Below are 22,439 nucleotides of genomic sequence, written 5' to 3'. Positions count from 1 at the left end.
CGGATAGGCGTTCAGGGTAGCCGGAGTAGAGTCTTTTAACCGGATGTTATGCTCTATGACTCGGGTCCTCCCGACTTCTCCGGAGAAAACCTTCGGGTAACCCCGTAGAACCGCTCTGATGTCATCACTATACTCCCCTTCCGGGATAATGACGTCGGGTTCGGTTTTCTCGCCTTTGTTTGAGGCTTTCGGACGCCTCCAGCAGGCTGTGGTGCGTTTTGTCGTACCCAGATGGATCGTGCACGCTTGATAGTCCCATGCCACTTCCTGTTTCACTAGGAAGTCATGGCCGAGGAATAGATCACCAATCAACTGGTCGAGTAATGCGGCCCTGAACGTTACTTCCAGTTCAGAGACCCGCGCCGTAAACTCGGCATACTCGTGGACTTGCATAGTCCGGCTGTCAGCCAAAGTGACCGTAGTTGGTTCCTCCTTAACGTATCTACCAAACTTATGTGCAACCCATGGTTGAACAAAAGACCTCGTGGTTTGAGAGTCTAGTTGGGCGACAACAACTCCCGTCGGGAACTCAAGTTCAATTGCCGGTAAAGGCACCTTGAACTTTCTTGTTTCCTCGACCGCTGCTGCTCTACTCACTCCGATAAGCGGAAACTGCCGAACGACTTGTTCGTCCTGGTCGGACTTGACGTCGATAGTATAGCTTTTCGCAGTGCGATCCGTTTCATCGGACCATAAATCCGCAGCCCTCAACCGTATGTCGTATAGTGAGTCTGTATCGGATTTAACTCATATCCGATTTATCCTCGGAAGAGTTGACTCCGTCGGAAGTGTGGCTGAGATAAACGCCGGGACTGATAACAACTGAGTTGTTAATCGGTCTTGTTCCGGGTCTTCCGGGAATTTGTTCGGCATACTGTTCTCGGGATGGGCACCTTGTTCTCCTTGGTCAGGATTGATGCCACACCCCTGTGTGTCCGAAACTCTTCCCTCCTCGGTCGCTTTCTTCTGTGGAAACTCCACTTCTCCGGATGTTAAGGCCGCAAATCGGTTTTTTCGGTGCTTACCCGGTACAACGTGCGAGTCCTGGTCGGACATGCTGTAGCCGGGTTTGCACCTTCGGGTTTTCGGGGAATCTATTGTCGTTTGTCCGGTCGGTTTCCCATGAAACGACCGGAACTCTGCCCGTTTCCCGACTTGGCCTTTGACCGCTCCGGGCAATTCGCTCGCCAGTGTCCGGGGCGATTACACTCCCGGCACAATGACCCCGCGTTTTCCGGCTTTTTCTCCGAAAACTCCAGGCTTGTCCGGTCCTTTCCGGTGTTTGTCCGGTGTCCTTCCGGGTTGCCCCGTTTTTCTTCGGATTTCTCCGGTTGCGGTCGGTTGTTTGTCCACAGAGAATACTTCCCTTCGGTGGACCAACGATTTTCTACGGCAGGAGTAGGACGAGTCAGGTCCTCACTGTCCAGCGCACTTGCGAGCTCTCTCAGCTCGTTCAGTGTGCGTGGACGCCGTAAGCGAGCCTGAACGCGGCAGTCACTCCGCATTAGGCTCGTGATCGCCTCGATCAACTCCGGCTCAGTCAGTCGGAGATCGAGGCGTCGAGCGAGCTGGTACTTCCACATCACAAACTCCCCAAGGGATTGCCGTGAGCCTTGCTGGGCTCCGTGGAAGTCGCTCCTTATCTGGGTCCGGGTCGTGTCGTTATCGAACCGCCGGAGGAATTCTTGCCGGAATTCCGTCCAACCGGGGTTCAACGCCCGTAGTGTGCCCCACCAGTTTCCGGCTTCAGCCTTAAGCTGTGGCGACAACACTCTTACCCATCGGTGGTGAGGAATGCCCGCTTCCTCAAGGACCGCTTCAGCCTCAGTTATAAAGGCAACCGGATCTTCTTGCCTTTTTCCGAAAAACTCCGGCAAGGAAGATCTCGCCAACTGCAGGCTCTCGTGGGAGATAAGGGATGTCTCCTGGAAGGTGACATGTCTATCCCTTCTCGATTCCCTGGTCCTTTCTTCCGTTCGGCCTCCGAAAATACCCGTGGACTCCAAGTTTGGATGGGTCTGGCCTTCGTTTAACCCGTCTTCACGGTCATTTTGTCCGGGGAAAGTGGTCTGCACCAGATTTCTACCGAAGGAATTGAAAAATTCTCCGGAGAAATTCGGATTTCCACCGGAGAAATCACACCCCAAAGATTTTGCCCCCGTGAAATGGGCGCTTTCACGGGACAAAATTTGGTTCTGACCGGAGGATTTTGTTGTCCGGGTGTTGTCCACCGAAGGCCGGTAATTGGTACCGGAGATCGTTATGGAGGTCTGAAGTGGAGGTGGGGGGTCCGGTATCGAAGTTTGACCTCTTCGGACCATATTGTCCAGGACACTCCCTAGGCCATTTTGTCCGGGCCTTGTCGGGACTCGTCCGGTCCAAACCTCCGTATTTGACCGTGGAGGAGGTAAGTTCGGGATGGTACCTCGGTTTGTACTACCGATTCCTCCCTCCTGTTTCCGGCTGGATTCCTCGAGAGCGTTGAGCTGTGACCGGGCCTGGTCAAGCTTACCCTCGAGCCGCACGATACACTCCCGCTGGAGTGTCACCGTGGTCTCCAGTTCTTCGGTCCGGACCCGCTCGGCCGAAACCGAAGCTTCCAACGCTTCGGTCCGGCCCATGTACTCGTCTATGACCTCACATAGACGCATGTACAGGTCCCGGGTAAGCGACCACTCCGATTCGGATTCCAAGTCGGCCCGGGAGGGCGGTACCTCCTCTTCGGCCTGTACCTCCGGGTTAGACTCCAGTTGGCCATTAATCACCGAAGGGATGTTAAACTGTTGGAGTGGGGGGGATGACGGGTCCGTCATATAGAACCGCATGGTCATCGGGTCGACCCCCTCCTCCTCGTTGAGGGATGCCTCCAAACGCAACACCAGATCGGGTTTTGTCCCCTCGGTGCCTAAACCCCGCGCCGCCAATTCGCCTTTCAACTCGGCTGTTGTCAAATCCAACAATGCCTTACCTGACATGTTTATATGATACAACGTAAGCCAATTAGCCGAATGAAATATTACCGGCAGATTAGAGCGGCTGGTCAGCGGGTTTGTGGTTTTGCCTAATATCTATTTTTAGCACAAGCCACGCTCGGGTACACTCTATACAGAAACCCTATTAATTTTTCGCTTTTTCGCGTTAAAATACCCCAAAATCGTAACTTTTTTGAGAAAAAACTCTCTTACGGTGGGAGCCTAGACTAAACTTAAGGTCCAGCTAAGCTAAGTTTGTTAGACTTTAAAGGGAGTGCCAAATTAAAAAAAAAATAATATTCAAATTTGCACTTACCTTAAGAGGGCGTCACACCACTTTTTTTCGGCGCGTAAAACATGTCTCAGGATATGCAACTTTCTGGGAAACCGAGTAGGTTTAGCGTATACTTGCTAATGAACAAAATTAAAGATTAGAAGTTTATCTACATATTAACATAGGTTTTTTTCGATTATGTTACTAGGAACCGAGTTATAGATCTTTGAAATTTTCATTTTTCAATAGCGTATATCTTCGTTTTAAAACATTTTATCGAAAAAAACCTCTGTTAATATGTAGATAAACTCTTCATCTTTAATTTTGTTAATAGGCAAGTATGCGCTAAAACCACTCAGTTTCTCAGAAAATTGCATATCCTGAGACATGTTTTAGTCAAATTTTAGTAGTTATTAGTGCCAGTTTGTGGCGATCCTAGCGGCGACTTTAAAACACATGCGGTGTGACGCGGCGGTGGCAGTGGTGGTGGGGGCAGCTCCTAGCGGGTTGCAATTCACGTGAACACGAAGGCGGCGGCCGCCGACCACGACCAAAACCCGTTTTAGGCGGCAGGTAATAATATTACATATTTCCTCTTATCTACAATAGTTTTTTTATTATTTATATTGCATTTATCGATATCCGATATTATTTCTGTTACTTTATAATATTCTAAAATACTGATTTTTAGCCCGGACCGGGTTAGGTGAGCTGTGCTGTGCTATCCGTACGCTGTACCTAACTTTGAACTACTGTAACTTTTAACCCGATATACCGATTTAATCGAGTGGCACATCAATCGATCAGTAATTAGATATAGTTGGTACATAGAGGGGTAAGATTTGGAAGAATCTACTCCTTTTCCCCCAAAAATGTTAAAACACAAAAAAAAAAAGACCGGGTAGGTGTTGACTGCGGCACTGCGTTATAACACTCGCTATTGCGCAAGCTCGCGCGCATGTCTCGGAATAGTATTTGTTCGGTAATGTTGTGGACTGTATTGGTTTCAAATATATATACAAAAAAAAAACAAATGATAATTAAAGCATGCAGACTACTATTAAACCAAAGTTAAGTATACAAATGTCTTACCGGCTGGCCAGCGCACTACAACAACAATTACTAAGGACTTAAAACTAAAACTATACAATAAGCAAATATTTACAACTTGAAAATACGAGAACGGTGACGGTCGGTAGTGGTGGTATTGCAAGACGGTACGGTCGTCTGAACGGTGGTGAAAGCCCGCAAACTGTTGATTACTTTACGAGAACAAGACTAATTCTTCGAACGTCGCACAAGTACACGAGCTCATCACAGCAGGCGGTTGATATGTAATTAATAATTAAAAAACAACAACAAATAACGAAAAACGGTGTAAAGTTTCTTTTACGCGTGCGGTTAACGGTGCGGTCGGTACGATGCGGTAAACAACAACAAAAAACGGATAGTAAGTGATATGGTGCGGTGGTGGTCGGTGCAGTCGGTGGTGGTGGGACGGTGCCCGGCTTGATAACGCTTGAACATACCGCCCACCTTGAAGAACCGTAGGTCTTCAAACGTTTGACGGTAGCGGACAAAGCTTCACCGCCGGGCGGCGGAGGATCTTGCCCGCGGAGGTGCGTATTTGTGCAACTCGGACGACTCCATCAGTTCCAGAAACCGTATCAACCACTCGAGCTGTACTCCATGTGAGTGGAGGGGTCGGTTCTTGGAGAATGACTAAATCGCCAATTTTTAGATTTGAAACTTGACGATTCCATTTGGTTTTCTCCTGCAGTTTGTGTAAATACTCATGTTTCCACCGAGACCAGAAATGTTGATGTATCTGCTGTATTAAAGACCAACGCTTGTGGGTACTGATATGGGTTTGACTAATTTCATCCTGAGGAGATGGAACAGCGACTAGAGGCTCCATAGTAAGAAAATGTCCTGCGGTTAAGGTCGTGAAGTCGTTAGGGTCGGATGACATGGTACATAAAGGCCTCGAGTTAAGAACGGCTTCTACCTGGTGTAGAACGGTATTGAGCTCTTCGTAGGTTAGAATCCTATCTTGAACCACACGGTGAAGTAATGTCTTAGCAGACTTGACGGCTGCCTCCCACAGACCTCCCATGTGTGGTGCTGCGGGCGGGTTAAAATGCCAGTGAATCTGCGTACTGATGACGTGATGAACGAATTTTGATTCTCTAATTATGGTATCTACCTCCTTTAGGTATCGCTGACTGCCCACAAAATTCGTGCCACAGTCACTGTAAATATCTGTGCAACGACCCCGTCTGCTAATAAACCGGTTTAGGGCGGCAATAAAAAGAGGCGTGGACATGTCTGACACGAGCTCGATATGAACTGCTGTGGTAACCATGCAAACAAAGATGCAAAGGTAAGCTTTGGTAACTTTAATTTTCCGTAACATTGCGGCCTTCACTTGAAAAGGACCGGCAAAATCTACACCAGCGCGACTGAACGGTTTGACCTGGGTAACTCGAAACACTGGAAGATTTCCCATCAAGGGCGGGTTTGGTCGTGGTTTTACTCGAAAACATGGGATACATTGGTGTATTCGCTTCCTGATGATGCTACGAGCCGAAAGAATCCAGTAGTTTTGGCGTAAAATGTTGTGTGTAGTTTGAGCTCCCGGATGACTCTTAGTACGATGCACAAAATCTATCAGCAATTCAGTCAATTTAGAATTTTTCGGTAGCAAGATGGGGTACTTTTCGTCGTAAGGAATTGGTGAGTTTTTCAAGCGACCACCTACTCTGATTAACGATTTCTCATCTAAGAAAGGTGATAACTTACGTACGGATGCAGGTACTTGTTTGTCTGTAGCAATAGCTTTTTTGATGTCTGCAAAAAATACTCGCTGCGTCCATCGTATTAACGATCGTAAAGATCTCTCGGTTTCGGCCACTGTCGGAGGGAAAATACAAGCCGAAGGTTTTCCCAATAAATGATCTCCAACACGCAACCAGTAAGCCGTAAGTCTCAACATTTTTTGCAGATTATCAGATTGATATAAAAGGCGGCTCTCTTCTTCTTTTACCTGAGATATAAGCGTGATTGGCTTCTCTTCCGCCTCTTCTTCCAAACGGCTGTCTGGACTGTCAGCGTTTTGAGCTGGCCAAGTATTTTTAGGTTGACACAAAAATGTAGGACCTTTCCACCATAAGTCATGGTTAGTAAGTTGTTGAGGACTTAGACCCCGTGAAGCGCAATCAGCAGGGTTCTCCTCGGTTGGAACGTGACGCCACGTGTACCCTTTAGTCAACAGCTGAATCTGGGCGACTCGGTTGGCAACAAACGTTTTTAACCTACTAGTAGGGGATTTAATCCATGCCAGCGCAACAGTGGAATCGGTCCAGGCGGTTACGGTGCCAATGGATAAAGATTTTAGGTTTTTGGAGACGTAATCCAAAAGGTGTGCTAATAACCACGCACCGCACAGCTCTAACCGCGGGATGGACATTTTTGTGGTTGGAGAAATTTTTGCCTTACCCATTAAGAGATGACAACCTATTCTATCACTTGTACATACCCGCAAATACACTACTGCTGCGTACGCGGCTTCCGAACTATCGCTGAAACCGTGTAGTTCATAGAGTGCGTTTGGACTGGTTACTAATCGGGGTACACGCAAGGTTGCCAGGATTGGTAACTCTTGATGATATTGCTGCCACGCATATTTAGCATCTTCGGGTATAATGTCATCCCAGTCAACTTTCAAGACCCATAGATATTTTATCAAACGTTTTAGAACCGTGGTTACTGGTGCCAATAGACCTAGAGGGTCATAGATTCTAGCGATCTCGGATAAAATAGCTCGCTTGCTGTATTTAACCGGATTGGGTTGATATTTGTAGCTTAGTGAATCAACCTTCGGATCCCAATTTAGTCCCAAGACTTTGGTATATGTCAACTCATGTTCTTCAAACGTCACTGGTAGTGTTTGTTGGTGATCGAGTGGAATGTTACTCAGTAATTTGTCGGAATTACTTGACCATTTGCGTAACTCAAAGTGACCTTTTGCAAACGTGTTTTCGAGTTTTTTCTGCAGATCTATTGCAGCTTCTTCGCTTTCGGCTCCGGTTGCTATGTCATCTACATACAAATCACGTTTAACAACTGTTTGTACAAGTGGTTCATTTACTGCTTCATCAGTTGCCAACTGATGCAGAGTGCGGATGGCGAGAAATGGAGATGACTTTTGTCCAAAAGTTACCGTGTTCATTTGATATTCTTGAACTGGTTCATCCAAAGAGAACCGGTAAAGCAAGCGTTGGTACGGTCGGTGAGCTTCGGTCACAACAATTTGTCTGAACATTTGTTTTACGTCAGCGGTAAAAACAACAGAATGAAGTCGGAAACGTAAAACAATTCCCGGTAAGTCCTGCTGTAATCTTTGACCGCAATAAAGATTGTCGTTCAATGAGTGACCCGAAGAAGTTTTTGCGGACGCATCAAACACTACCCGCAATTTAGTAGTAGTACTTTCCGGACGTAATACAGCTTGGTGTGGGATATAATACATATTTCTTCACCGTCGGATTTTTTCACTACAGCGGACATGTGACCTGTTTCTAAGTAGTCATACATTGCCATATTGTACTCTTTATGAAGTTCTGGTGATTTTTTGAACTTATTTTCCAAACTTCGTAAGCGATGCAGCGCTACGTCTCTGGATTTCCCAAGTAGAGGGGGATTTCGTGTGAACGGAAGATGCACTATGTATCGTCCATCTTGTTGTCGTGTTGTGGTTGTTTGATAAATTTGCTCACACTCTAAATCGGCTGGGTTATTTTTCTCAACTTTTGGAACTTCTTCGATCTCGAAAAATTGTTGTAACGTATGATTTACGGATTCAGACGAACATAAGGTGATAATTTGTTGTTTTGGACCGTTGGTCGTTTTACCCATCAAAACCCAGCCAAACACCGTAGATAGCGCTATCGGTTCATCTACCTCACCTTCTTCCTTGTCGCCTAAGAGAAGCTGTGGAAAGACATCAGCGCCGAGCAAGACATCAACTGGTAACGCTTCGGCAAACGATGGATCGGCTAACTTCAAACCTTTGATGTGTGGCCATGAATGATTCCACACTCTTTTCGACGGAACTGGTCCAGTAATACGCGTTAGAATTAAAACGTCAATGCTGAACATGGGACTTTGTTGGTCGACCGGTCGTACTTCGACATTAGCTCTTCCTCTTACCGCTGGGACTTCAGCTCCGGACAACGCTTGAACGGTTACATCACACTTTTCTCTTTTTAAGCCTAAAAGCTGGACACAACGTTCAGTGACAAAGCTACTTTGACTTGCGCTGTCAAGTAGTGCTCTTACTGTAACCGATTGACCATTTTTGTTTTGCAGAACTACAGAGGCTGTCGCTAATAAAACGGACGTATGATAACCTTTTGTTTCTGCAGCCGCAACGGTTAAATGGGTCGTGGTAACGTTCGGTTCGGTTTTTTCCAAATGCAGTAGAGTATGGTGCTTACCCCCACACGTAGAACAGTTTCGTTGGTTTTTACATTCACTGGCCATGTGCGCACTGAAACAGATAAAACATCTTTTCAATTCCTTGATTGTTTGATGCCGTTCGGTTGGTGTTTTATCTTTGAACGATTGACAGTTTATCAGCAAGTGACCCGGTTGTGTATTACAGACAGGACAGGAAAATGACTTATTCTTCCTTCCCTGTTCAAGCTTTCGTTCTGGTTGGCTGCTGAATAATGTGATAGATTTGTTTGGTTTGAGTCCTTTTGTGGTTACCTTGACACTTCCTTGCGATACGGTAGCTGATTTGCAGTATTTTGTTAAGAACGTGGTAAACTCCTTCATAGATGGGTCCTCGGAGGTATCTACTAGTAGTTCCCATTGCGCTCTTAAATAATTGTCTAATTTCTTTTGTAATAGATGTAGTAGAATGGGGTCCCATTGATCTACTGCATACGATAGATTTTGGAGAGCACCCGTTGATTCTAAAATTACATTTAGTAGTTTTCTTATAGAACTACCATCACCGAAGGTTGCTCTTGGCGCGTTAAATAGAGCTTCAATGTGACTATCCGCGATAACACGGCGGTTTGAATAACGATCAGTTAACTGCGCCAAAGCTAGTTCGTAGTTGCTATCAGTCAACATGAGATTAGATACCAAACTTAATGGTTCTCCCACCAAATAAGATTTCAAGTAACCAAACTTCACCACTGGCGACATATTAGATTCACCAACTAATTTGTCAAACATATTCCTAAAACTGGTATATTCCATAGGGTTTCCACCAAATTTAGGTACTGCTAATTTTTCGATCGGGTGATAGGGTTGTGAGGCGCTGAGAGCTTTTGATTCAAAAAATGTTTTGTTGAGCGAATCGTCGACAACTGCCTCCGGTAAGTATTCGTCCGCAAATATTTTACATCCGATATACTTCTCCTCAAAAAGAGCACGCACACTATCGGTGTCGATAGCATCTACCACGGGTGTACTTTTACATTGGTGACGTATTATTACCATTAATTGCGTTTCAAAATCCGAATATAAATTTTCTATTGTCGCAAACATAATTTTAAATTTAGTTTTGGCCAACTTGTTTGAAGAATCATTTCCCAATGCTTCCCCGGCCTCGTATACGCGCTGTACTCGACACTGAAGACTTGTTATGCGCGCCTTTGCTTCCTCGTAAACTCCCATTGTGTAATTTATAAAGCACAGGAACAGAAAAATAAAAAAAATAAAAATAAAAAATGAAAAATTAGAATTACAATTTTTTTTTTTTTTATACTTGGGGTCACGCTGTATACACGCACACAAGACGTGGCGGCGCGCGGTGTTATGCAGCGAGCGGCCGCGAGCTTTGGCAACGCGGTGCGGTGTCCGTTGCCTTCGCGGCGCGGGGTGGCTACGTCCACTTATCGCGTGTATACTCACGTCGTACTATACCGACGGCAGGGTCCAAAGTCCAACTTTGCACACGCGCAACAAGTGTATTATTATACGCCAACTTAAAAACTTAAAACTTAAAACCGGTGGTTCAACCACTTAGGAAAACTTAATACTAAAATACATAAATAATCCGGTTCGAAGGACCAATAATGTTCGGTAATGTTGTGGACTGTATTGGTTTCAAATATATATACAAAAAAAAAACAAATGATAATTAAAGCATGCAGACTACTATTAAACCAAAGTTAAGTATACAAATGTCTTACCGGCTGGCCAGCGCACTACAACAACAATTACTAAGGACTTAAAACTAAAACTATACAATAAGCAAATATTTACAACTTGAAAATACGAGAACGGTGACGGTCGGTAGTGGTGGTATTGCAAGACGGTACGGTCGTCTGAACGGTGGTGAAAGCCCGCAAACTGTTGATTACTTTACGAGAACAAGACTAATTCTTCGAACGTCGCACAAGTACACGAGCTCATCACAGCAGGCGGTTGATATGTAATTAATAATTAAAAAACAACAACAAATAACGAAAAACGGTGTAAAGTTTCTTTTACGCGTGCGGTTAACGGTGCGGTCGGTACGATGCGGTAAACAACAACAAAAAACGGATAGTAAGTGATATGGTGCGGTGGTGGTCGGTGCAGTCGGTGGTGGTGGGACGGTGCCCGGCTTGATAACGCTTGAACAGTATTTAAAATAGCTACTGTTTATTCAAATGTATGAAACAACAAACAGAATAGAAAATACAATATCCAACATAGTTTGAATCATTTTGATAGCTTTATTACTTTTGTTATAATAATGTATCATTGTTGGATAAACGTATTGGTACCTCTTTTTGATTATTTTGTTTTTTACACAGACTTGCTGTAATTTAACTAAAAATAGTGAAATCGACTCAAATCTAGTGTGGTAATTTTATATGTATTATGATAGTAAATAACGATACATTAAAATATCAAAAATATTTAATTTACAACTATAATAAAAAAGTATAATTTAAGTACATTTATACATATATATTATTGTGTAAAATATAAAATAGTTTCAATTATAATTGACACACAAAATAATTAAAACTTTTTTTACATTTATAGTAGGTATATAATAATATATATTGATATATAAATATAAAATAAAATACAATAATTTTACGTTGTACATCATGACTTATTTTTCGCGCATAAAATTATCAGGTGCATAATTTAAAGGGTTATTAATGGTATCCAAAGGATCACGTCTACCTAATTCTATGACCTGAACATTTGAAACTGGCTTTTTATTTACAAAGTATTTATAGTATATTATTATACATATTAAAACAAGGATTATAATTATAAAAAAAATAGTCACAAAAGAAAAATCTAAGGCCTTATCAATTAAATATTTATATATATTATCATATAATTTTGTAGCTAATTTTCCTTCCTCGTCTAACTCTAAATTTAATTTGTGTAAAGACTGTTCATTAATTTTTATATTTTTTAGAACTTCTAAGTGAACGGGTTTAGGAATTGTTTTATTTTTTATTTCTGAACAACATTTATCCTCTATCAGCGAAATCATTATAGGTAAGGATTTGTAATTAGAGGTATACGAACTAATTGGTTTTAAACTACTACTGGGTGTAGAGGCCATGCAGTTTTTTTCTAACCACAACTTGCCAGAATTTTCTATAATTATTTTTTTAATAAAACTATATTTTTTGCAAATAATTGTCAGTAGAGTAGGCTGACTACAAACGAAATACCAGTGGTTATTAAAATATGATGTATACCACGTCTCCGATGTAAATTCTGTAACATACATATTACAAGTCGACGGTATTTTATAATAATTATTAAGTAGGTCAATTTCACAACTTGGTTTATTCTGTCTATTGTACTCTATGTTGTCTGTTTCGAAAATAAAAAAATTATCTATTATTTTACAAACGCTTTTTATATCATTAATTTCTACATACGTATCTACTTTTATATCGGTAATTAAATATTTGTTATGCTGAACTAGATGGACAAATTGGTTGTTCTTATTGATAGGAATATATAGTGGTAAAATATGGGACATGGTGTAATTTTCGCTATTACATAAGGGTAATTTAATTTCAAATATTAACCTATCGTTATGATGAAACATTGTACTCCTAATATATTTAAAATATCATGAAAATTCTTTATATTTACAGGAATTTCCAAATCTTTAGGGATATACTGTAAAATGTTGTTAATTTCAATTAATAATTAGTAAGTTATAAAAAAAATATAAACAATAAAATTATGACTAAGTTTTGTATTTATTAATTATAAGGTCCTACAAAGTGTGTTTACTCCCAGAAATTATTAATCCACAATACGGGAAAAGGCTGCAAACAAACGATATAAAAGATCCAAAACTCATAATGGATTGTATAAAAGAAAAAAAAGGGAGGTAACACATAGTTATAAAAATAACATACATGTAAATAACATACATAAAATAACTACATGTTCATTTTGTAGCCTTCTACTTAGTAGTATATGTATTATACTTTTTTTTAGTTTTTTATAGGTACAATATTATATTTTATGTTATAATTACTAATACTAAATATTTCATAACTATATATATTATACTTAATATCATTTAAATCAAATTAAATTATTATTATATGTTTCTATGTTTGAGTATTTATACGAGTAACTATACAACTCAACATAAGTTGACGTTTTACATTACTAACAACTTCCCATGTATCCGGTTTCGCCCGGAATTATACATACAACTGCCACAAAGTACTCACAAATTATATTTAAACTATCCTCGTGAAACACTCCTTTTATCAGTGAATACTAAGAATACAATTCGTTCAGTATTTACTGAAAAAATCGTGCACAGACACGGTAAACAAATGTCTTATAATATGTAGAGATTTAAAGTAGATAATAATTAAGTTCTTTTTGAAACTGGTCGACGTGTATTCGCATATAATAAGTAATAACTAATAAGCAAGTACGAGGTATCAATACGTTTATTCTGATTTCTAAGAAAATTATTCATAGGTTATATTGTCATAACAACAAAAGTAATAAAGCTATCAAAGTTATTCAAACTATGATAGCTATTGTATTTTTTATTTTGTTCGATGTTACATACATTTTAATGAACAGTATTAAAAATAATACTCTAGTTTGTAACAAGCGGGCGAGCGCAATAGCGAGTGTTATATTATAGTGCCGCGCCAATGTCCAACGTGATAGAGCATACGTTGCGCGCGCATAATATTAGTTTTTACTAGAACGGCTGTCCGTAAAAGAATGATGTGCTACTCCGCACTGGCTGCACGCGCAGCGTCGCAGCACTCGTATGGGCGTGGCTATATGCCGCCGCCGCCGCGCCAATATGGAAAATAACGCCATCTCTTGAGCGTTGGTTTCGTTTCACTTTTGCTTTGACGCCCTCTTAAGTCCCTTTCAGTCTAAAAAAATACCGACTGCGCCAAATGATGCTGCTTAGGTCAGGAATAGGGTTAATTTAGGGTAGCCAAGTGTCTAGGTATCAAGTCTGAATTTATTTTAACACAATGAATATACAAAATAAAACAAAATTTTCATGAAGACGTTTTCCAGTCGAAGTCGAAGTGTTGATAGACGGCGGCGGCGGCGGCCAACCCGTCCATCCGGCGAGCGCGGCCTGTCAGACGACTGGAGGGAAAAGCGGGCACAGGCGCCATCCGGCGGTGGCGAGTGTGATTAGCACTCGACCACCACCGGAGTCGCGATGCGACCGCGTCAAGTGGATGTGCTTGACTGTTTTATTCCTAAACAGATGTACACCGCTTCTTGAGCCGATATTTCTTGGCTAGTGGAAAACGTAGAGGCATTTTTCCATAGCTGGTCCTGAACGGTGATATCTGTTGTTGATTTAAAGCCTTCAATAATATCTTTCATTAATTTTGATATTCCTCGTTGACTCTTTCCAACATACTCGATAACATACTTAACACACGAGTAAACATCTAAAATAAACTGTATATCCATATTAGACTGCCATAGAGGAAGTATAGTTTCATTGTATTCAGACACCATCCGGTGTTTAATGTCTATCCTTAGAAATACAGTTGGCCGTTTAATACCCGTCCTCAAAATAGACTTATACTCATTGATAGAAGGTATATGAAGTATATTTAAAATTTCTTCAAGGGACGGATCTTTTGAAGTTGTCAAAGAGTTGTAATTTCTTAAATATTGCAAAAGCGTTTTGTAATTATTCAATCGACGATCATACACCGTCTTATTACTAGTTTCAAAATTCAACGGTGACAGTATACAAGTTTCATTCATAGGCGGATAAGGTATATTAAAACGACAGTTGTTTTCTTCTTTGTCTTTTGCTGATCTAAAACACGTATGTGTATGCCGATGAGTTTGCTTTGAAATGTATTCATACGCTGGACTACTTTCTTCAACCATACAATGAATGTACTTGCTGATGAGGTTGACACATAAATCAAATGTTTCAGGTTTAGCTGGATCAAATTTCGGCGTATTCTCCAACCAAAGTAACATATGAACGTGTGGACTCCCACGATGTTGATACTCAACCCTGTAAGAACTCATAAACCGGATTATCTCTAAATATACCATTTTGATTTCTTAACAATTTAAATAAAGCCCTGAACCTCTCATCAAAATATATAGCACACACAACAGGATCTTCACTAATTAAATTTGACTTTTGAGCAGATGACAAATTCATAGCGTTATCATCAGATATATCTTTTTTGTGCTGTAGTTTATACAATATTTTTAATAAATCACACCATTTTGACTCACTTGGACTTAGAGTTAAGAATATGGTAGGCCGGCCTAATTGCCTGACCATAGCAAAAACATTTTTCCACACCTCAGCCAAATAAAAAGGTGAATTTTGCACATTGTGTAGTAATCGGTAACCTTGGTCGTCATCAATCATCTGTGTTAAACTCTCTGAATTAGCGACATAGCCTGCTGTAACAGACCTTAAATTGTCTTTCTTATTTTTGCGTAACACAACTTGAACATTACTAGCTATTTGTTTATGAACAAAAACTTTACATTTGAAAAACAAATTAGATGTATCACCTGCGAAACGTCGATCGCTATTCAAAAGCTCAGATCGTATTACCTTTGAATAGTTCTTCAATGGGTCCTGAATTTTCCGCGGAAAACCACCAAACAAATTTGGAAATGCTTTTTCTTCCGCATGATCATCAATTAGTACTGATAACGGTTTCATACCTTCACCTGGAGCAAAAGAAACATAATCACCATTATTAATCATTGTGTCTGTGTTACCTCCGGGATTAATTGGCTCATTGTCACTATTATCTGATTCTTGACTGTCTAGCGACTCTAAATCATTATTCAGTACGTCCAAACTATCAGTAACATGCCTGAGCCAATCTCTATCAACAGCTGCGTTTTCATACAATGGCTTTTCAATAAGATCATGCAGTGCTGAAACAACTAAACTTGGACGAACTTGTTGATACAAATAATGTTGTTTAAAAGAACTTTTTCTTTTTAATTTTACCTTCATAATTTTTATTGCTGCTAAATTCTCGACTCTCCTAGGCAAAATACAAGTTGTTCTTGTCAAATCAATTGGCACATTTACTACATCACCTTGAATTTTCAACTGACCCTCACTACGAAGACATTTAAAAATTTTCATAAAGGGTAACCTTAAAGAAATCATTTGTTTCTCTATTTGATTGAGTTTAAACACCGACGGCGGTACAGTGTTCAACTCAAATCCATTACCAACATATAATGGAGGAATTTTTTATTTTCTGAAATGAGTATAACAACTTGTACACACATGAATACTAGTATCATCACCGGACATACAACACTTCATCCTTAAAATAGTGAATACTGCTTTTTGGCATCTAACCATACTACTTGGTAATCGAAGGCGATTACATGAAGAACACGTTTCTGATAGACCTTGTATTTTCCGCAAGTTGTATTCTGCCAACAACGTCTCCCATTTATGACTCGTAGTATTTAATCTTTGACGTTCACGTATTCTGTAAGTTGATACTGTACATGACTTTTTCCGTACGACAGACTTTACACTACTATCTGATGGAGCTCTTCTTTTTTTCATATACCGACGGTTTGTGTATTTATAGGAACTTCTATATACTTCATTTTGTAACCTTTTTCCCCTACTCTTTTGAGCCCTTGCTAGATTCAATTCCTTTTTGACAGAATCTTGTAGTCTTTTACGAGTGGCTTCTAAATTCCTCTTCTTCACGTCAGGACTTTCTAACCGTTTTTTCATATTTTTTAACATTATGATATTGTGATGTAATGTTTTTGCATGATTTAAATGTACAACTCCTTTTCTTTGCTTATCTTTTTTTCTTTCATCAGCGCAATATTCTTTGTTTCCTCTTAAATCCCGTATATGTTGAAGGCTTTTAAGGGCTCGTTTACTTTTCCTTCCCATGTTAACTTAATGAGTTTAAAAAAAAAATATGCCTAAAATAAAATATTAAAAAATTAACTATGACACATGAAATACAACTCTAGACGTCAAACAACTTTATTACACCACCTAACAATATGATTAATCCATATACACAACAATTTCCATGTATTTATAAAGCACATATATTAGTAATTAGAAGTCCTGACATTATTATTGTAATTTTCTTGACTTAAATACACATTTTTATAGTAATGCAAATAATTTGTTTAACGTCATTATAAACATGTCCATAAAAATTCAAATACATACCCATTTATAATAGAAGCATACCGTCAAACATAATTTATGATAGTATTAATAACAATAATTGCCTGTAACATTTACAAAACAACAACAACTTATTACTAGATTAATTTCTTTAATGTCAAGTAATCCCCCAAAAAATTACAGTACACAAAAGTACCTTGTTTTGTACATTTCTTAAATGAAACTATTCTTTCAATAATATTAAATATAGCACTGTTATTTATAAAAACCAACAGCTCAAAAAAATGACAAAAACACTACTGAGTTATAAATCTTAGTAATGTAAACAAAAAAAATTCATTAAATCATACAAATTTGTTTGAAATATTAAAATATAGTATCTGGAAAAGTGCATTTTACATTGACTAATAATAAACAATATGTAACTGTAATGTAATGCATAAAGATAACAATTAGAGACGATGTGCAATAATAACCTCTATATTTCAACCATGTTATTACCTACACTGTGTATGTATAAACATACAGTTTTGAGGTTTAATACGTTACTTCCCTAACCTATACCTAGCATACAAGACATAAATCATGACAGATGTTTCTAACACCAACTTAGTTCTGACTTCTGTCATAAGGTAACATACGGATAAATATAAATAAATAATAATGTAAATTTAATCGAATCAGCAGTACTGAAGCTACTAAATACTAAATAACAAGTCACTTAAAGCCAATTAAAATTAAATTAGATACTTAAATTAAATTCAGTCATTCCGCAAAAAGTTCAAGTCCAAATCGATTTTATATCAACTGTGACTTAATAAAATCCACACCCAGTTAGTTATATTCTGTTGACAAATTGTTTTTTATTAAATAATAAAAATTGATAAAATAAACAACTACATCATAAAAGTTTTATACAGCGCAATACAAGTTACAACCAGAATAAAAACTAGCGTTTTTGTAGAGATTTAAAAATACTATTTGAAACGATATACAATATTTTCTATCATAACTGATTTCATAATTTATTACGGAGCAGATAAGAGCGCGCATCAATATGCCGTTCGTACACACAATGATGCCAATAGAACAAAAAATTATACTTTTTTTTTTTCGTTTCTCACATCTGGTAGAGTGCGTTTGTACTTAAAAAAAAAAAAAAAATTGAACTTGGTTCAGTATTAAAGAAGTTACAGTGTATACAGATAAAAAAAAACACACATCAGAGTAAAACCAATACCTTCTCGCTTTGCATCGAAGCTAAAACAATTTTCTGGATTTTTGTGAAAAAGGCATTAAAAGTGGTCAAATTATATGTCTTTGGGGTCGGTGATTACGAATTTGTTTTCAGTTCTCAATTTTAATCAGCCAGAAAGAACTTAAGTAAAAAAAAAAAATTGAACTTTGTGTAAACTTAAAGTCTAAAGTGTTACTTGAGCACAAAACTTAATAGTCATTCTGCATAGATCTACATAAAATTGTTTTAATGATTTGATAACAATTTTTTTAAGATTTTAAGAGTTTTTTGTTAAAATATACGCAATCTGCGAAAACACAGTTTTCCGGCTATTAAAAAAAAACTGTAGTGCCGAATTATTTTTCCGTTTAATATGTTATGGGTACATATGAGTTCCAACTACTGCCAAATTTTCAACCCAAAATTTTTAAAATTACTGCTAAAAACCCGGAAAAACAAAAAAAATTGTACCCCCCCTAGGGGGGTGGGAAATGGGTATAGTTTAAGTTTGACACAACTGACGTGTGCGGGCATACCAAATAATTATTTCTTATACATTTCAACTCGATCCGACTCTTTTTCTCGAAATTATAGCCAGTAAAAGTTCTAACTTAAAAACTCGTACGGTTTTTTTTTTTGTTTTTTCAACTTTCGTCTGTGAAGAGTTAAACTTTTTCAACTTTTACCCCCCTAAAGTACCGACTAGATGAAAATTGCGATTTATAGAGTTGCTATTCGAAAGAATTGGTCCAGTATTAAAGAAGTTACAGTGTATACAGATAAAAAAAAACACACATCAGAGTAAAACCAATACCTTCTCGCTTTGCATCGAAGCTAAAATACACATTGGTAATAACTAATATATTGGTTAAAATCTAAATACATCATTGTTTGAAATATATATACTATTATTATATCAAACTCTACAGTTTTCATTTATAAAATGGCCTGTGATGTATATTGTTAATATTATAGCAAATAACTAAGCCATGTGTATGTGTGTATAGTCACACCAATTTTTATCGCCAAAAAAATAATAGTACAACAATACATAGGGCGGAAGTTTTAACAACGGTATGTCGAAAATACCTATAAACTATAATAACCCATTTATCTATGTAAGCACACAATCACTTTATTTTCTCGGAAATAATTATGTGTACCATCTACACTATTATTTTTTGGGAAAATGTGATTTTATCAAGAAGAGAGTTATTTTGTACCGATGGCTGGAAATATTAATTTACACGCGAATGAAATGACGTCGCATATTAGTGTATTAAACCTTTTTTTTGTATTTTAGGTGTCGTGTATTTCATATGCTACAGTATTCGTATACCTGGACACATGAGTAATATGCTGCTAGAAAGATGATGTTAAAAAAGCGTTTTGTTGGAATATGATTTTCTACATTATAATCAAAAGAATATTACTAATTAATGATGTTATTGGTTAGCCGCAATACTTGCTTTTTGGCACCATTTTCAATATCGGATTCCAACAAAACATTGAACCCAATAGTATTTTGACTATTTGACTGTAGGTCCACTTAAAACTTTACAGTATTAGATCTACGGAACATTGATGAAAAATAATTGTGATTTTCTCAATAGATATGACTGTGATAGTCTTATAAAAGAATTACCAATACAAAATCCTCAATACTATATTTATTAGTATAAACTAGTTAAAATCTAAATTAGTATTTAGCGAAACGTTATCTATGCGTCTATGTTTATGAAAAATGCTGTGTAAGTGTAATTAATCACGTTAACTTTGGTAGGGAAATTTTTTTAAAAACTAGGTTTATATTCTAACGTAATAATTACTACACATAATTAGTGCTATGTTAAAATATTTATTTACCAACATTAACAACTTGTAGTTGTTTAATGTATTTAACGAACTGTTAGATATATGATAACATATTTTAGATAAAAATTTTACAAAATTAAATATTCTAATAAAAAGAATTTGAGTAAAATTTTCATAAGATAGACATATGTATGATTAAGAGTCAAAATTATAATAAAGGGCTAAAAACACAATCTATTACTTTCGATGAGGTCATAAAAATATCAAACAATTTTTTACTGTAGTTTGAAAATGCACTCGTAATGGATTATATTTTCCGGGCCGTAGTTTTTGGGCTCGGGTATATTTTCCGGGCTGAGTCCGCTGATTAAACTTATATATTTAAAAAGCTAAGAAAATTTCACATAGGACAGGCATAAGGAAAAAGGTCACCCGTCGGGGGTTATATTTTTAATTATTTTCTGAACGCGACCAGTGCGCGGCCCGGGGCGTAACCGTACTGCGACCGGGCCGTAGTTTGTGCGGCGATGTGTCGGTCGCCACCGTAGTGCTTCCCAGCCGTAGTGGCTCGGTCCCGGGCGCGGCCATGTAGCCGGCCGTGCCGCGGTAGTGGCGTGTTTGCTGGGCTGCGGTTTATGGGTCTTTGCCGTCGCATATACGGAATATGCGGCGGCCTCTAGCGGTAGATATCATGATATTTCTTAGTTCACCAGTCGGTAACCACTGCGGTCCATACGGAAAATCGTTATCACGAATTGCTAGTTTCACACTCGTCGGCGCAGTTGGCTTTTTGTTGCATAGTTTTCTGCGTTGTCGTCTTCGGTTTGACGATTTACCGTTTGTTCGATATAATCGAATACGCGTGTGTAGATTATTGTAAGTCGCAATATTGCATTGCCGCTGTTATAGTTACGATACATATTTTATGCCGACGGTTATAATATTGTGTTTCTTGGTTATGACGTCGAAGGCGGCAGCGCGCCTTTCGATATGTCTTGTTTACTCGTGGCTAAATCGTTGACTGTCTTGGTTCACCAATGCTTATTATACTACATGAGCATTTATAACCCACTACCTACTTGTAAGCTCGACTAGAATAAAATATTCGATTTCTGGTTATTCGAGTTGTCGACGTTTATAAATGCTAATATTGCTACCGTTCGACTCGTTCTGTAGTTGACAAGTCTATTATAATATATCATGTGTCACTTTGTTGGTCATGTTGGTATTTATAATACAAGAAAAAACTGTATTAAACGGACTACTTCATAATTAAAAAAATACATCTGATCTTACTATGTATGTCGCTGTAATATTTTAGAGCGAGTAAAAAAGTTGTATACGGAATAACTAAGTAGGTCTTGTGTAAAGTGGTATGTGCCAGTCAAAAGCGATACGGCCGTTTAATTAAATACAAAAAAAAAATTTTATACTCATATTCAATTTGTAATAAAAGCGGGCTGCAATCGAGAACATTGACATTCCATCATGTCTTGATTGCGCGCTTAAACAATATGAATGTGGTCGTTTTTGCAATCGCCAATACAACATAACTGAAAGTACTGAGATTGGTGTGGAAACGACAGTTCATTATCTTGTACAGACATTAAACCTATTCTGACGGTAAGATAGAACTTAATACAAAAATATATGTCAGTTTAATGGCTATAAACATAGAAGGTTAGGTGAACTATGACTATTATTTAACATTTTGCATGAAAAATTGTGGGAAATTATTTTAAATAATAATAAAATAAATTAAAAAGTTTACTTTGAAGAAAATTGAATTGCGCTGTTGATATCAAGGTAAATTATTAAAAAAAAAAAACTATAAATATTACAAAACAACTATACTTATATACAAACAACTCGTGTAGTAAATTTATCAAAAATTAAATGATATTGAAAAAAAAAAAAAGAAATGGATAGTTAAACCACAACGTCTTTTGGTTAATTAACTTTTTTTACCTTCAAATTGTTAGTCTTACAAATTAACTATTATTTAGAATTTTAAGACTATGTCATATATACATAAAATAGTGAAACTATATTTTGTTGAGACTTAGTTGACATTGAGTCGTTGAGATTATAGTTCACGTCTTCTTGAGCGTCAAGCACTACGTAATCGTTGATTACGCGATCACATAGTACTCGGTCGTGGATTACGTTGTCTTAACATATATCATGAACAGAATTTATGTTTTGTGTAATGAAATTAGAATTAAAAACAATTTGTATATTGACCAATTAGCAAACTTAATTCCTGTGTTTAAAGCCATTAAAAATTTAGCCAATGACTAAAACAATTATGTGGTACTTCGAGGCTACTTTAGAAAAATGGTAGTTCTATTTAAATTGTAACTGTCGTTTTCTTATATTATTACTTTGTATAGTACATATAAGATTTAATTAGATGGTAAAGACTTGAGGTTTTTAGTTGGATTTTATTTAATAAGAACA

The 22,439-nt window shown here is 38.1% G+C and overlaps 1 protein-coding gene across 1 annotated transcript; it reads right to left on the bottom strand.

Annotated features, from left to right (window-relative positions):
* Positions 1-5,645: 5,645 nt before the first annotated feature.
* LOC126847685 (uncharacterized) lies at positions 5,646-9,939 on the bottom strand. Its single transcript, XM_050588063.1, has 3 exons — positions 7,841-9,939; positions 6,053-7,562; positions 5,646-5,825 (listed from the first exon to the last, which is right to left on the bottom strand). Exons 1-3 carry the CDS (start codon positions 9,937-9,939, stop codon positions 5,646-5,648), a joined length of 3,789 nt encoding a protein of 1,262 aa, XP_050444020.1.
* Positions 9,940-22,439: the final 12,500 nt, after the last annotated feature.

The sequence above is a fragment of the Adelges cooleyi genome, unplaced genomic scaffold (assembly GCF_023614345.1).
Source record: "Adelges cooleyi isolate 19-005CV unplaced genomic scaffold, UGA_ACOO_1.1 ACOO_flye_CR_arks_rails_tigmint_CR_PRNA_117, whole genome shotgun sequence".
Classification (NCBI taxonomy): domain Eukaryota; kingdom Metazoa; phylum Arthropoda; class Insecta; order Hemiptera; family Adelgidae; genus Adelges; species Adelges cooleyi.
The sequence above is the reverse complement of the archived record's forward strand: the minus strand, read 5'-3'. Positions and strand labels throughout refer to the sequence as shown.

Coding starts and splice junctions, on each gene's coding strand:
- LOC126847685 (XM_050588063.1), bottom strand. CDS start 9,939: ATGGGAGTTTACGAGGAAGCAAAGGCGCGCATAACAAGTCTTCAGTGT. Junction 7,563..7,840: donor AAAGAGTACAATATGGCAAT/GTATGACTACTT, acceptor ACAAATGTTCAG/ACAAATTGTTGTGACCGAAG. Junction 5,826..6,052: donor ACAAACAAGTACCTGCATCC/GTACGTAAGTTA, acceptor TTCGGCTCGTAG/CATCATCAGGAAGCGAATAC.